At 39.6% G+C, this 16,440-nt stretch overlaps 1 protein-coding gene across 2 annotated transcripts in view; it reads left to right on the forward strand.

The window, feature by feature from the left end:
- The window catches only part of KCNN2 (potassium calcium-activated channel subfamily N member 2), a 142,414-nt gene that overhangs the window by 106,606 nt on the left and 19,368 nt on the right, over positions 1-16,440 (forward strand). For both annotated transcript variants that reach the window (XM_024563297.3, XM_053911551.2), the window contains one exon: positions 5,411-5,552. In XM_024563297.3, coding sequence (XP_024419065.2) covers positions 5,411-5,552 — 142 coding nt within the window. The remainder of the gene's footprint in view (positions 1-5,410; positions 5,553-16,440) is intronic.

Consider the following 16,440-nt stretch of genomic DNA (forward strand, 5'->3'; position numbering starts at 1 on the left):
TTTCTAATTCCTTTAGGTGTAAGCTTAGGTTGTTTATTTGATTTTTTTTTTTTTTTTTCATTTCTTGAGCTAGGCTTGTATTGCTGTCAGAACTACTTGGGCTGTGCCCCATAGATTTTGGGTCACGGGGTTTCGTTCTCATTCATCTCAAGGTACCTTGATTTCTTCCTTGATCTCATCATGAACCCCTTCATTGTTGAGTAGCATGTTATTAGCCTGTACATGTTTGTGTGTTTTCAGTTTTCTTCCATTGTGATTGGAAAAATCGCTTAATACAATTTCAGTCTCTATACTTTATTGCGACTTGTTTTTGTGGCCTAACATGTGGCCTATCCTGGAAAATGTTCCATGAGCACTTGAGAAAAATGTGTATTCTGCTGCTTTGGGATGAAATGTTCTAAAAATATTAATTAAGTCCATCTTCTTTAATGTATCATTTAAGGCCACTTTTCCCTTTTTGATTTTCTGTTTGGTTGATGTATCCATTGGTGTCAGTGGGGTGTTAAAAGTCCGCCTCTATGACTGTGATTTTCTCCATCTCCTCTGTTATGTCCACCAATCTCTGCTCTATAGATGTAGGTGCTCCTTTGGTGGGTGCATAGGCATTTACAAGAGATACAGCCTTTTGTGGGGTTGATCCTTTTATCGTTATAAAATGCTCTTTTTTGTCTCTTGTTACAGCCCTTTTTTTAAAGTCTCTTTTGTCTGATGTAAATATTGCTACCTCAGCTTTGTTTTCATTTCCATTTGCGTGAAGTATCTTTTTAAATCCCTTTACTTTCAGACTGTGTCTTCCAAGCTGAAGTTTCATTACAAACTTGTTACAATTAGGTGTACAGATCTTGTTTTTTCATCTATTCAGCCACCTTATGTCTTTTGATTGAAGCATTTAGTCCATTTACATTTAAAGTAATTATCGATAGATATGTAGTTATTGCCATTTTATTGATTGTTTTCTGATGGTTTTGTAGTTCTCCATTCTATTCTTATTCTCTTGCTCTCCTCTCTTGTATTTTGGTGACTTTCTATAAATTGTGTTTGGATTTCTTTCTGTTTGTTTCTTGAATATCTCGTTTCATTACCTGGTTTGTGGTTACTGTGCACTTTATATATACCAAGCTATGTTTACAGCAGTGTATTTCAAGTTTATGGTCACTTAAGTTCAAAGAATTTTATTCACCCCTCGACATTTACATTTTAGTCTTTCTTTTTTACTTCTTTTGTGCATGTGTGTATCCCTTAATTTATTGTTATAATTATACATGATCTTTGTGCGTTTGCCTTTTAATCTTGGTACTAGCTTTATAATTGGTTAATCCACTGCTTTTATGCATTTGCCTTGTCAGTGAGAATATTTTTCTGTCCTATGTTTACTATTTCATTCATTTTTATTTTTTCTTTTCTTTTTAAAGAAGTCCCTTTAACTTTTCTTCTAATACTGGTTTGGTGGTGATGAACCTTTTTTTTTTATCTTTTTCTTGTCTGGGAAACTCCATCTCTCCTTCAATTCTAAGTGATAGCTTGGCTAAGGAGAAGAATCTTGGTTGTAGGTCCTTGCTTTTCATCACTTCGAATATTTCATGCTATTCTCACTTCACTGCAAAGTTTGGAAATCAGCTGATGGTCTTATGGGAGTTGCCTTGCACATAAGTAACTGCTTTTCTTTTGTTATTTTTAAGATTCTTTCTTTGTTAATCTTTGACATTTTAATCATGAAGTGTCTTAATGTGAGCCTCTTTCATTTAATCTAGTTTGGGATTCTTCATGGACATGAAGTTTATTTCTTTGGCCAGGTTAAGGAAGTTTTCAGTCGTTATTTTTTCAAGTAGGTTTTCTAGTCCATTGTTCTAACCACTTGGCTACGACCACCTCTTCGCACAGGTTTGTAATGCCGTGCTCTCACCCTTCTCCTCCTGGCACCCCTGTGAGGCGAATGTTGGTCCGCTACAAGTTGTCCAGGATGTCCCTTAAATTGTCCTCATTTTTCCTGGATTCTTTTTTCCTTTGTGCTGTACTGACTAGGTGTTTTCTGCTACTTTGTCTTCCAAGTCATGGATTCGAGCCTCTTCTTTTTTAATTTTTTTATTGTTGTTCAATTACAGTTGTCCCCATTGTCCTCCCACTACTCTCCTCTGTCCTACCCACCCCCACCTCCTATATTCAATCCCCTCCCATTGTCTTTGTCCATGGCTCCTTCATACATGTTCCTTGATGCCCTCTCCCTTCCTTCCCCTATTATCTCTCTTCCCCTCCTCTCTGGTCACTGTTGGTCACTGTTGGTTGGTTCTTTATTTCCATGTCTCTGGTTGTTTACTTGTTTTGTTGATTAGGTTCACTTACAGGTGAGATCATATGGTATTTATCTTTCACTGCCTGGCTTACTTCACTTAGCATAATGTTCTCCAGTTCCATCCATGCTGAAGGGTAGGAATTCTTTTTTTCTTCTGCATAATATTCCATTGTGTAGATATACCACAGTCTCTTCTTTACCTAATTGACTATTGATTCTTTCTGATGCAGTCTTCGTATGTAGTCTTCATTTGTTGTGGTAGTCTTCATTTTTGACTGTTTTTATGTTTATATCTCCATTTTTATGTTTTCTGTTTCTTTGTTGAATTTTTCACTGAGTTCCTCTGTTCTTCCCCTGAGATCACTAGCTTGTCTCCATTTTGTTTATTTCTTTTTTAAAAGATTTTGTTTATTTTTATAGAGGGGAAGAGAGGGAGAGAGTGAGAGAAACATCAATGTGTGGTTGCCTCTCATGCATGCCCTACTGGGGACCTGGCCTGCAACCCAGGCATGTGCCCTGACTGGGATTTGAACCCAAGGCCCTTTGGTTCACAGTCCAGCACTCAATCCACTGAGCCACACCAGCCAGAGCCATTTTGTTTATTTCTTTTTCTGGAGTTCTGTTCTATTCCTTCATTCAGGATGTTTGTCTTCTCATTTTGGCTGCCTCCCTGTGTTTGTTTCTGTGTATTAGGTAGAGCTGCTACATCTCTTGGTCTTGCCAGAGTGGCCTTGTGTAGTAGGTGTCCTGGGAGACTGAGAGACACAATGTTTCTGGCCAAATGAACTGTTTACCTCCAGGGTTGTCTCTTGTGTGGGTTGTGTGTGTCCTCCTGTTGTAGTTGAGCCTTGATTGGTGTTGGCACATCAGTATGTGGGATTGACCCTCAGGCTGAGTGGCTATAAGAAATGACTGGGACTCCCGAAGACAAGATGTCATGTGGCAGCTGACCCCACAGAGTGGGATTTGCTTTGGTGGAGCTCTGGTGCCTGTTGAGTCTGCCTTTTGGGTGTGGCATTTGTACAGCTCGTTGGGTGGTGCTCTGGTATGGTCTGAAGCCAGCCACCAGGAATGTTAGCTCTGGAGCCTCCTGGGTGGGGCTCTGATACAGGCTAGTGTCAGCCATGTCTGTGGTCAGCCCAGGTTAGAATCCAAAGCTAAAGTCTAAGGGTCTTGTTTGAAATGAAAAGTACATGGTCCCACAGAAGCCCCATGACACAAGCCTAACAGGCTCCCAAAGCCGTTCACAGAACCTGTGAGCTCATGTCGTAGCTGAAGTACAGCATGAATCACATCACCCTACTCATATCCACATGTTATTTAATGGAGTTTCTCAGGAGAAATGCACGTATCTGTCTTCCTGGCGAGCTAGGAATACCTCTCGGCCTCCCTATGGGTGATGATAGCCTCTCTACCCAAACATTCTGGGAGAAAGAGACTGCACAGCTAGAGCAGGGTGGCAGTCCTCTGTGGCAGAAGGGTGGAAGATTCTGTCCTTCTGCCACCAGGAACTCTCAGGATGCTCCTCAGCAAGGGCTGGCTGCCTGTGCATGTGCCCTCTCTCCAGTGATTGCTCTCACTCTCCCCTACTCTGAGGATCCCCCCCTCTGGCCAGGTTTCCTCTTTCCTTAGACCAGAGGAACTGGAAATACTATTTTTTAGCTTCTCTTACTTATTTGGAAGAAAGTAAAGATACAGAAGTGACAAGCACGGGCCTTTCTGTATCCAAAGACAGTAAGATCCACTGATAGTACAGAGGAAAGCTCATATTCTGTGAACCTCCTAAACTTTTGGTTATAGCAGCAGGAACCTTGCCACGAAATGAAGGACGGGGGGAAAGGCACAGAGACTCCCTTGGCCCAATGCAGGTTGTGTATGGGATCAATCCTGGCTGGGGCCCAGGTCAGGGGGCAGCCTCCTGCCCCCGCAGCTCTGGCAGCACAGTGAGTCAGGTAGAAAGGCAGGACTGAGTGCGTGCAAGCCAGGAAATGATCAGCTAGCTCCAAGAGCCACACACAAAGAAAGGAAAGCCCTCGCTGCAGGTATCTGGGATCTGGGCAGGAAGGGTGATCCTTACAAGAAGTTGGGTGATGAGCAGGAAGTGCCGTAGTGACCAGAGTCTGGGGTCTGACTGTCGTGGCGGCAAGAGAAGGTGTGGTTCTGCCGCACGACTACACGGAACAGCAGCCAGAGCAAGTTTGCCCAGGGTCACAGCTCACACGTCCTCATTGTTGTACGGATGGTGGCTAGCAGGGTCCCCAGGGGGGACCAGGTTACCGTTTAGTATTGCTAATTCAAGCAGAATGTTATAGGATATGTTTCTGATATAAACACCTTCTTCCACACTAGAAAAAAATGACACCTCAAAGAATAATCAGGATAAACTGTACCCCTTCCCTTCTTTTTGACTACAACTCATTGTGCGCAGCTACTGAGGGAACAGCCTTTATTCAGCTCTGGTTCTCGGCAGGGACTGTATACAGATCAAAGGCACAGATTCTGTCTTCAAGGAGCACAGCTCCCACAGGCCCCCGGGTCCATGGTGCAACACAGAGCTGGGGTGGAGAAATACACAGGATCCTGAGGGAGCCCAGAGGAGTGGCTGGGGCCAGAGGAAACAGAAGGGGTCCCACTTGAATGTATTTTGAAAAATTACTAAAAGTTAGCCAATTAGGGAAATAAAGTTTGCAAAGGACGATCTAAGCAAAGGGACCGGCATGGCTCCCTCTGCTACACAGGTGTGGCGTGAGATTGGGTGGCTGCATATCGTCCTGTAGATCAGACACATCCTTGGGCCTCAAAGAGTCATGAGACATGACCAGGGCCCAGGGCAGGGTTCAAGGATGATTGTACATTTATCAGTTACACCAGTGAGAAAACTGTTTTTATATTTTTGCAGTTTCTCTTTCAGATCGTTTTTGAAGTTGAGGAACGTTGTGATGTCTTTCAGATTGCATAGGTGGAACCTCACTTTTATTTATAATTGTGAGCTTTGAAAAGCCTCTAAACAGAGCAGTTCATAGAAGATGCTGAGTGAATTCACTGAACTGAATCAAACTGGCCTTAGCAACCACACTGCAGATCAATTATAAAGGCCTGGCTTTGTTTGCTATTTTTCAGATACCATGATCAACAGGATGTTACTAGCAACTTCCTTGGAGCAATGTGGTTGATATCAATAACTTTTCTCTCCATTGGTTATGGTGACATGGTACCTAACACGTACTGTGGGAAAGGAGTCTGTTTGCTTACTGGAATTATGGTAAGTGTCTTTTTCTTTCCATCTCTTTTGTTTATACTCAAGGAGGCACTTAAACTGTTGGGTCCGCGTGCAGACATCCGTGTACTAAATCAGTTCTGTGTTGGGAGGGAACATCACAGTTTTCATCTTACTCTTCTCGTCGTGAAGCTCCATTGAGGACATGGAGGTGCTAAGTTGCTCTTTGTGGGTGATGTACTAATTTGATGAACAAGTATCTTAGAGCTTCAGCTTCAGAGTCAGAAAGTTCTTTGTGTAAGTCTGGCTTCTGCTATATCCTGCTGGCTGTGTGAGGTTGAATACATTTCTCTTCTCTGAACCCTAGTTTCCTCATCTGTAAAATGTAGATCGTTATAAGTATTTTGAAGTGTGTCAAAAGGGTTGAAGAATTACATGACATTTTATCAATTAGATTAGATTTGTTGTTTTAACAAATATTTGTTGAGTGCCAGGCTCTGGCCAAGATACTGGAAACACAGCAAAAGAAGACAGAAATTGTTCTTGTCCTGCCTTGTTGGAGCTTATAGGTTGAAAACCTACATGAAAATAATATGTGTTAATCATACTTGTGACAAATAATATGAGGAAATAAACCTTCTGATTTTGATTTGGGGACTGAGGGATGAGATCCCCTCAGAAAAATAGATCCTTGTAAAGTTGACCTTTAACTTAACTGAGGTGGGAAGGGGGGTAGCCAGGCGAAATGGGAAGAAGGAAGGGCCTTCTGGAGGAAGAAATAGTGTATTTGGAGGTAATGAGGCAAGGAGGAGCTTGGTACACAGCAAGGCCACTAGACCAGGGGTGTGCGAAGTAAAGTGGGACAGTGTCATGGCACGAGGCTGGGGACAGAGGGCAGGTCTTGTGGAGCACTCGAGAAAGGTGTGCTGCCTGGGGTGGCATGCCACTGTCCATCGGGGGCGCCCAGCAGGCTCCGACACCGTCCTTGCCCCTTATATACCGTGATTTGGCCAGGACTGGTTTGCACCATTTGTTTTAGATATATGAAAATGAAAGGCTAACGCACCATCTAAAATTTATTAATGGGGTATGAGCTTGTAAATGTTTCAAATTGATGTGCCTTTTTAAGTGTCTTAGAGTCTCCTTATCTGCTTTTTACATAGTTTGGTTATAGCAAAGAGAGCGGTCTTGATGTGTGCTTGGTTTCTGCCTACATAAGGAAGTGCATCAGTACCGGGAGCTGATTACCGGCAGGAAATTCCCGGAATGTCTGAAGTCAGACATCCCTGCCCAACGAGAGGCAGGCTTCCCACATGAGAGTTTTTGAATGGTGGCCAGGGCAGCATGTACCCTCCCAGCAGCTGCCTACAAAGATTGTTCCGAGAGTCAGAATTAGCTAGAAGGACTGCGAGCCTGTGGCACAGAGCTGGGGGGGAACAGTCTTCTCCCACTTGGTATTAGTGAACTGAGATAAGGCAGCTCACTGTGAAAATAAAATCTGGGGCCAACTTTAAGGTCACTAATAGCAACAATGAAAATTTTAAGTCCCAATTGTGGAAAATAGAATTTGGGGGTATAATTTAACATTGTTTACCTGTAAAAGAAAATTACAATTTTGTGAATTTTAGATGATTTTTTCCCATTACAATTGGTATGGTCCATTATGTTTACTATCAGATCATTTCCTGAAAAGATCGCATTTTATTATATTGTGTAATGCTTTGGAAAATAAAATTTGCATGGATGTATTTTTGGAGGGACCAAAATGAGCCCACAGGGACAAGCATGATGCTACTTATAAAAACAACCAATAATTGCAGTAATTCCCCCTCTGTGCTTCTTAGAAACAACTTTCTTGATGTTCCTTTTTGGCAAGATGTCCCTCATTTTATTTTTGAATCAGGTATGACTCAGGGTTCGTGCAAACAGCCTCATTTACCATGGGATCAGAGCCAAATTTAAAGTTAACCTTGCCAGGATCTTGTGGTACTTTTATCTTTCCTCGATTTTTTTCTTTGTCCTTCATATCTCAAGAATAATCCTTCCAAGTTTCATCTGACAGCACAAATCTTTTATTTAGTTGCTTGAACTGCTTCTTTGCTTATATTTCACTAGTGATCTTACTTTGTTTTTAAAATAGAGAAGGTATAAGCAAAAGCAACTTTCAATCGATATGGACACAAAAATGTTACATGCCATTCAATTTGCAGTGATGTGTTTCTGTCCACCAAGCTCACGGTGAAGCTCTCCCTTTGTTTTTGGCCTAAGGAGCTCCATTCTATCTCCCGCATAAAGAACAGATTTATTTCTTAATTGACCCCATCAAAGATCATTTGCTTGCATTTAGAGAAATTCAGTAATCTCTGACTAGCCCATTTAAAATAGTGTGAGGAGTTGGACTGTGTCTATCTCTAAGCCAAGACGTAGGGTCAAGCCACAAGCAGTCTTCCGGGGGCGGGCTTCTGGAGTTCATTACATCCCCTGTAAATTTCCTAGGGGTCCAGAGCTTGTGGATGGAGGTGTCCTAGAACTAGTATGGAAAGTGTTGGCTAACAATATAGATTTCTAAAAGAAGATAATTTTTTTCATAGTTCATGTAAAAGGTTAGTTTCCTTAAGATGAAACGTGTTTCTGTTTTGTCAGACAAAGGTTTTGTTTTTGTTTTCAGTTTGTCACTTTTGAATTACCTAAGCCAGATAAGACTTGTTTTTATTTCAAGCATTTGCCTGTTCCCTCTTGGACTTTTGCAATGCCTGTTCAGGTAACGTGCATACTGTCAGATTTCCCATGAGTCATATCGCTCGCTCTCTCTCTCTCTTTCTCGCCTTTAGTAAATTGTGAAAAGGAAATAATATAATTTACAACACCCCTAAGAGCACATAGTCATCCCGGAATCATCTTGTGTATTATTTCTGAAGTGTTGTGTGTCTTTGTGCTTTTCTAGTTGGATACTCTTGTCCTCACATTTATGAAATCTTGACAGACCTTATACCTTTTGTAGTTTTCTTTACTTTGGAGTAAAATACAGTTAATCTAACACAGAGCTTTCTCATTTCAAAAATATACATATAAAGAAATTAGCACTGCTTCTTTGCTTCATATAGCTAATAAAACTAATGAATTATTTCTTAGCATCTTCTTAGATGTTTGTATTTCATTGATTTCTTAGCATCTTCTTAGATGTTCGTATTTCATTGGTAAAACTCAAAATTAAATTGTAATTTAAATAGTTTTAAAGCTTAATTTGTGTCATGAGTTATATTTTTGGGAGCCAAGGACATTAAAATTAACCTGCAGTGCTCTGGGAAGAAATATATTGTTACCCCAAGAGGAGAGAGTTTTCCAGAGTATTTCTAAGAGAAAAACAAATGGCCTTATCAAAAAAAAAAAAAAAAAAAACCCTCTTCTCACCTGAAATGTAAATTGTGAATCCAAGACAATCATGTAAAGCTTTTCTTATAATTTTTTAAATTGTATTTACAATTTTATACAGAGATGATAATGGAAATACTTAAGTGGATCTTGCATACTCAAATGCTTTCACAGAAACTCCATTGTGATAGATCACATAAATCAGGAAGCCATTTGCCTTGCATCCAGATCTACCTCATAGTAGAACGTAAGAGCCAAAGGTCTCTTCCTCTCTCCTGGATATCTTGGATTTAAAACCATAGGCTTGCCTCGTAAACAAAGTCACTCATGATCCTTCAGGAGAAAACCATTAAGGTTGTATTTACCTACTTTCTTCTTATTCTTCTATCCTTCCTCTCTCTAAGGAGGTACCAAGGTCACGAAGACATACTATTGTGAATGTCACAGATACCTTATGGGATGAACTCTGAACGGCCTTTATTCTTTCGGTTGGAGGTGGTAGGTAGGCAAATAACACTGTTCCATCGTGGCGTCTTAGCTTTTTGTGAGCACCATTCAGTTTCTCAGTATCTCCCACTTTGTAACAGGGTCTCCCACTTTGTAACAGGGAAGTTGTTCTACTAGCACTTAAAGAGTCATCCTGTGTACCATTTTACATTTGCCCACAGATACAACACATGCGGAAATTATTAGTTTTCCCTTACCTATGAGGATACAGGGTGGGGCAAAAGTAGGCTTACAGTTGTTTGTTTGAAAAATAATACAATAATTACATCTGTTTTGCATACTCACAACTGTAAACCTACTTTTGTCTCACCCTGTATATAACCTTTCAAGAGTAGGATTCACCCTCATTGGTAAAAGTAATGTTTTTCTTCTCTTTCTGTAAAACTACAGCAGCTCTTGCCAGTTAGAATGTGGGTGACAGGATTTTTTGGCATAATTATCTTTAAATGTAGAGTCATATCTGCCCGTTTCTAGGGACCTTTGATAAATGGACCTCTGATAGTGAGTGATCTGTAAACCCCTAGACATCTGTGATTTAGACTTTCTGATACTGCCTGTCTTTGCATCTAAGGATAGTTTCCCCTGCCAGTGGACATAAAGTCTGTTCTTGCTGTAGCACTTTTGGTTTTCAAAGTTTGGAGTAGCAAATAACTTTACAAAATGAAAGCAGAGCCTCGGGAAGGGTGGCGGGCCACTGCAGTCACCAGTGCCCCAGGCAGACCTTCACTTCTCCCCAGGACAGTTTCTTAGGGGGTATGACAGCTGCTTTCTTCCAGGTACAGGCAAGTATAGCTGGAAGTTGTTGTGACTTTCTAGCACTCCACTCGTCTCTACAGTTCCACCTAGTTTTTCTAAACTGTCAGCGCTTTCGTTGGCAGAGCTGCCTGTCCTGTCCCACAATGTGCACGCACATCGGCACCATCGCTAATAAGAAGATACAAACGTAGGGATGACTGTGTAATTACCGATGATCAGTTTGATGTAGCACTTCCTTCTTTCCAGCCTCCAAAACACAAAAATGATCTGAACAGGCAAATCAAAGGAGACTTGAGTTTTCTGAGCCCAGGTCTTATCACCGAACTCAAAAAATCACACGTATCCTCTCCCGTCTTCCTTAAGATGAGAACCTTACAGTTGACCCCTACCTTCCTGTCAGTAAACATCAACTTGTATTTGAAGATCTTCAAAGAGAGGGCATTTTGGTAGAGGGAATTTGTGTTCAAAATTCCCTTCAATGTTGTTTGTTTTTATGACCTGTATAGATCTTGCAAAACTCTACTGGGATATAATATAAAAGTAGAGTGTTTTATAGAATTTTATCTGCTAGAATTGATTGTTTTACGTAGTTTTGTGCGAGAATAACTATGCATGTCAGGATAATGCAGTAAAACTGTACTTATTGCTGGAGGATATTGTCAGTCAGCCCCAGGGGCAGAAACAAGGACAATGGCTGCAGGTCATTCGGCTGCAAGAGAAAGGTCATTTGACCTTTCTTTTGGAGGACAATCTGATATTTTGAAATGAAAGTTAATCTTAAAGTTGTTCCATTAATTTGAGAGTTTTTAGATTAAAAGTATAATTTTTTCAAATTATTTTGAGAAACTTTAATTACTGAGAGTCTCATAAATGGGCTATGAAACAAGTTTGACCTTTTAGGAGGTCTCATACACAGGAGGATAACTGATTTACACTGGGAATACCTTTAACATTATAATTTTTTTAGCAGAGTCATTCTCTGTGATGAGTATTCTGGAATTTCCAAAAAATATATATATTTCATTATGTTGAATCTTTTCCAGATACCTTATTGAATAAGGACAAGAATCAACCCCTTTTTTCAGTGTACTTTTAAAAATTTTTCTATCTTTTAATTACAGTTGACATACACTACTAGATTAGTTTCAGGTATACAATATATCGCTTAGACATTAGCATCACTTATGAAGTGATCACTCCAATCAATCTAGTACCCACCTGGCACCACATAGAGTTACTCCCTATGCTGCACTTCACACCCCCATAGCTATTTTTATACCTGGCAATTTGTACTTTTTAACCCTTTACCTTGTTCACCCATCCCCCTAACTCCCCCAGCCTCCCGGACCCCAGGTCTGGCAACCATCAGTTGGGTCTTTGTAGCTACGAGTTTGTTTCTTATTTTGTTTGTTCCTTTATTTATTTCATTCCACATATAAGTGAAATCATGTGGTATTTGTCTTTCTCTGTGTGACTTATTTCACTTAGCATAATACCCTCTAGATCCATCCATACTGTCACAATGGTAAGATTTCACGCTTTTTTATGACAAGTAACATTCCATCGTATAAAAATACCACTTCTTTACCCATTTTTCTATTGATGGACACTTAGGTTGCTTCCATTTCTTGGCTATTGTAAGTAATGCTGCAGTGAACACAGGGGTGCATATATCTTTTTAAATTAATGTTTTGAATTTCTTCAGATAAATACACAGCAAGTGCACAAGGGTTCCTTTTCTCCACATCCTTGACAATACTTTTTGATTTATTGATGATGGTCATTCTGACAGGTTTGAGGTGGTATCTCACTGTGGTTTTGATGGATTTTCATTTCCCTGATGATTAATGATGTTGAACATCTTTTCATATGTCTGTTGGCCAGCTGTATGTCATCTCTGGAGAAAGGTCTATTCAGGTCCTCTGACCATTTTTAATTGGATTGTTTTGGTGTTAAGTTGTATGAGTTTCTTATATATTTTGTATATTAACTTCTTATTGGATGTACCATTGATGAATATCTTCGCTATTCCATCCATTGTCTCTTCATTTTTTAATGGTTTACTTTGCTGTGTAAAACTTTTTATTTGATGTAGACCCATTTGTTCTCTTTTCTTTCCCATGCCTGAGGAGACATAGCCAAAAAAGAAAAAATTACTAAAATGATGTCAAAAAGTTTACCTCCTATGTTTTTTTCTAAGAGTTCTATGATTTGGGGCCTTATGTAAGTCTTTAATCCATTTTAAGTTTATCCTTCTATATGGTATAAGAAATCGATCCACTTTCACGCTTTTGCATCTATCTGTCCAGTTTTCCCAAGAGCATTTATTGAAGAGACTGTCTTAACCCCACTGTACATTTTTGCCTCCTTCATCATAGATGAATTTACTGTGTAGGCTTGGGTTTATTTCTGGGCTCTCTGTTCTGTTCCATTGATCTATGTATCTGTGTTTAGGCCCGTACCATGCTGTTTTTATTACTGTGGGCTTGTGGTCTTAAGTTATTAAAGCTTTATCCCAATATGGTTTTAAAAATTAATCTTGGAGGTATTTATAGGAGTAGCATTACCAGGTTGGTTATCTAAACTAAAAATGTCACCACTTTGAATTTTTCAAATATTACGTGATAAATGATTTTGGGGAAAATGAGTGACCTGCACTTGCTTTACATTCTAGGGACCTTCAACAACATCTGTACTATGACAGAGAAGAATGCAGTAGAGAAAACACTGCATTTTCATGTGGCAGTATCTGAGACTCTCCGAGTGACAGCATTCAGCGATAGCTTGTGTCTGTAAAGAGCTTATGTCTGATTGTCAGTTCACTTTGGTCTGGCATAGGGTGATGAGAAGTAATCATTACTTATCTTTTCTAAGGACAAAGCCTCTCTCCTCCACCTTCCTCTTTCCCTCTCTCTTGCAACATCTGTTTTCCTTGGCTACTTTAATATATTGGCTTCATAACACACTGTGTTCTCCTCATTTAGCTTTTGGTTGCCTGACTATCTGAAAGTGTCCAGTTAGTGATTTCCTTAGCTTTTCCTAATAACATAAATGAAATGGGAGAAAGTAATGCAGATCCATTTTCTGACTTTGGTGAACGGAATGTGACTCATCTTGGTAAAGGCGTACAAGGATCTTCATTTCAGAGAGTAACATATGTTAGTCCCAACTGTTTCTGTAGCCATTGTGATGGTGACAGGCTTTGGGAAAAAGTGTTGTGAAAGCATATTTACTTTCATTCTTATTCACTTTACGAAACAGAATGGTCATAGAAATAGACACTGAGTGGACATTAACATCTTGCTATTACTTAAATTATTATAATCATAATGTATTGGCAGGAATTTACCTTGAACCTAGAAAGCTTTTGGAGGTGAGCCAGCTTCATTTTGCATAACTCTAAAAATTAGAAAATAAAAGTTATTTTGAAACCCAATTCTATCTATATATCAAACCCTCAAGATTTATTAAGAACCTGGAGAGTTTGTGGTTTCCCTAGTTAAAATAAGGATTATAGATACAGAGTAAAATACTTTGTATTTGAACAATCATAAGGTTAAATTCCTTAAGTGGCTCTTGAGTTACCATAAAGGGTACAGTTAGGATTATGGAATGAGGGATGTAGGTAATAGTTTTAATAATCACTAAATTGTCCATTCCACTTTCTTCTCCAGTTTGCAACAAAGGTACTCATTTTAATGCATGAGACTTGGTGAACTGGAGAACACTCAGCCAGAAATGGGCCGGCGGGGGGGGGGGGGGGGTGGAAAGAGCCCAGAAACAAACACAAATAAAAACTGACTTACAAAGGCTCTTGATACCAGTGATTTTCCACTCCTGTTAGGATTTTGATTTCTTTCCAGAAGGATCTCAGCAGTGGCCACCTGCCAGGGGAAAACAGTATTCAACTTAGAATGCCAGCTGCCGTTCATAGCTATCTTTACAGGGATAGAGCCCCTCAGATTTTTACATCCTCTGAGTATTCAGAAACCGTCCCTGCCCTTGAATCTCCCACACCTCACTGACTGAGGAGTGCCTGAGAACTTCATGCAACAGGTGATCCTGTACAGTAAGTCCTCACTTAAAGTCGTCTATAAGCCCTGTGACTGTAAGCGAAACCACGTGTAACAAAGCCAATCTTACTGTAGGCCACTTGATATAAACAAGAATCACGTTCCTCTGGCATCTCATCAACATGATGAGGAAACGACTTTGAACAAAATGGTGTTATTCAAGGACCTGCTGTCCTGGCCAAGCAAATGATAAGTTACATAGTGGGCAGGTACAGATGGCGGTCATGAGTGGCCAAGGATTCTGGCCAACCCCTCTCAGTAGAACACGACTATTAGATTCCATGGCAGATGTTTTAAAGTCCACAAATTAGGAGTAGTTGCTTCCAAGGCCATTCTTTTCCTTCACTGGCATCCAGCTCTGAAGTCACCTTGCTTCCATGGCCTACACGCCACACAAAACATCAGAACAACCATCACACCAGCCCAGACATTTCCGACCCTGGGCTCTCTGTCCTCTGCTGGGACTTTCCTAGTTTATCATTTCCCAAATGGCTTTGATATAAACCTTTAACTCTCTTGTTCAAAATAAAAAGTAGTTTAGGACTTTACCATATTCCCTTTTTAACCTTCTTCATCTAAAGCAATGACTCTGTTAGCATCACCTGGAAAGCTTTAAAAATGTCTGACGCTTGGCTTTTATCCCTGGAGATTAGGATTTGATTGGTTGGGCACCCAGTCTGTCAGCCCTGAAATTCTTACAAGTGCTCCAAGTGACTCTAGCCACAGTCAAGGTTAAGAACTACTCATTTAAAAGTTGTGTCAGTTTTGAATAGGAATAATGTTGATTTATGTTGGTAATTAACCATATTGCTCAATTTTTAAACATTTACATTAAGGGTTTATCATATAAAATAAGGTGAATTTGATAATCTTGTTTTGCTTTGAAATAACAGTGCTTCATACTACAGCATAGATACAGAAATGGCCACAGATAAAAATGTGGTGAAAAGTGTTATGAGACGAGGTAAAGAGGGGAAGGTATCAGTGCTAATTACAGTTCACAACTGAGTAGTCACTTGTTTTTATCGTCTCATTTCTAAAATCAGAGGTTAAACCACATAATTCCTCAATACCTTCCAGCCTCTTTCTCTGATCCACGTGATCAGTACCACTTCATTTCTGAGGATACTGATTATTTGAGAGCTAGATGGAAGGAGATATTCAAACCCTCGGAAAATATTGCACCCTAACAATATCGGCTCATTAATAAGGTCATTTCTCTATGGTCATAGCTACCAGGCTGTTGCAAGACAGGGCAAGTGTATGTATTTTCTTTTATTCTCACTCTTGTCCCTCCTGCCAGGTTTGTTGCGAGCCTAAAAATTCCTTCTTTGGTCTGTAACTGAATGGCTAAATTACATTTATTAACTATATAATAAAACATGAGTCTGATTCATAAAGAAAGATCATTTTCCTAGGTTGTAGTTTTAAGATTAATAAAGAGAGGCAAAGGTTAGATTAGATGTTTTCTAAAACTACAAATTGTCACTTTTAAAATGTATATTTTTTGTATAAGTAATACGTATTTATAATATAGGGAGAGGCAAAAGTAGGTTTACAGTTGTGTGTATGTGAAGGAGTTTATTCTTTATCACTATTTATTAATAATTGTATTATTTTCCATATGAAGAACTGTAAACCTGCTTTTGCCCACCATGTAGAAGATGTATACTACAGGGAAAAGCACAAAGAACAAAATGTTACTGATATGTCCACCACTGAGAGAGAACCTCTTATCACTGTGGGACGTACTTTTTTTCAGTTTTCCAAATATAGATCCTTTTAAACAAATAAAATTAGGAGCAAATTATAAGTACAGTTTTCTAACTTGCTTATTTAAACATTATGTTTTCTTTAAATATTAGAGAAATAAAATCTTAGTACAGTCAGTATATTATGGATATGCTGTGTTAACCATTCCTCAATATTAAATATTCACAATGTAGACCACCGCATTTTTAACATAGAGAGTTGCTGTCACAACTGGGGATTTTTAGACCTTCTGGTAACGAGGAAAAGCTGCTCCTGCATGGGAGTTTAAGACTCTTGGATGGCCATCCACTGAGTACCGTACCATTGAGTACCCTACCGTTTGACTAACATAAAAGGGATGCCATTAAAAACTAATTTATAAAGATTCAAGTCTGTTGAGAGATTTGGAGGTAGGGTAACTAACATCTCATTGTCTGTGCCCCCTTCAGTGGGCTATTGCCTGAACACTCCTA

Source organism: Desmodus rotundus, chromosome 1, assembly GCF_022682495.2.
Source record: "Desmodus rotundus isolate HL8 chromosome 1, HLdesRot8A.1, whole genome shotgun sequence".
NCBI lineage: Eukaryota > Metazoa > Chordata > Mammalia > Chiroptera > Phyllostomidae > Desmodus > Desmodus rotundus.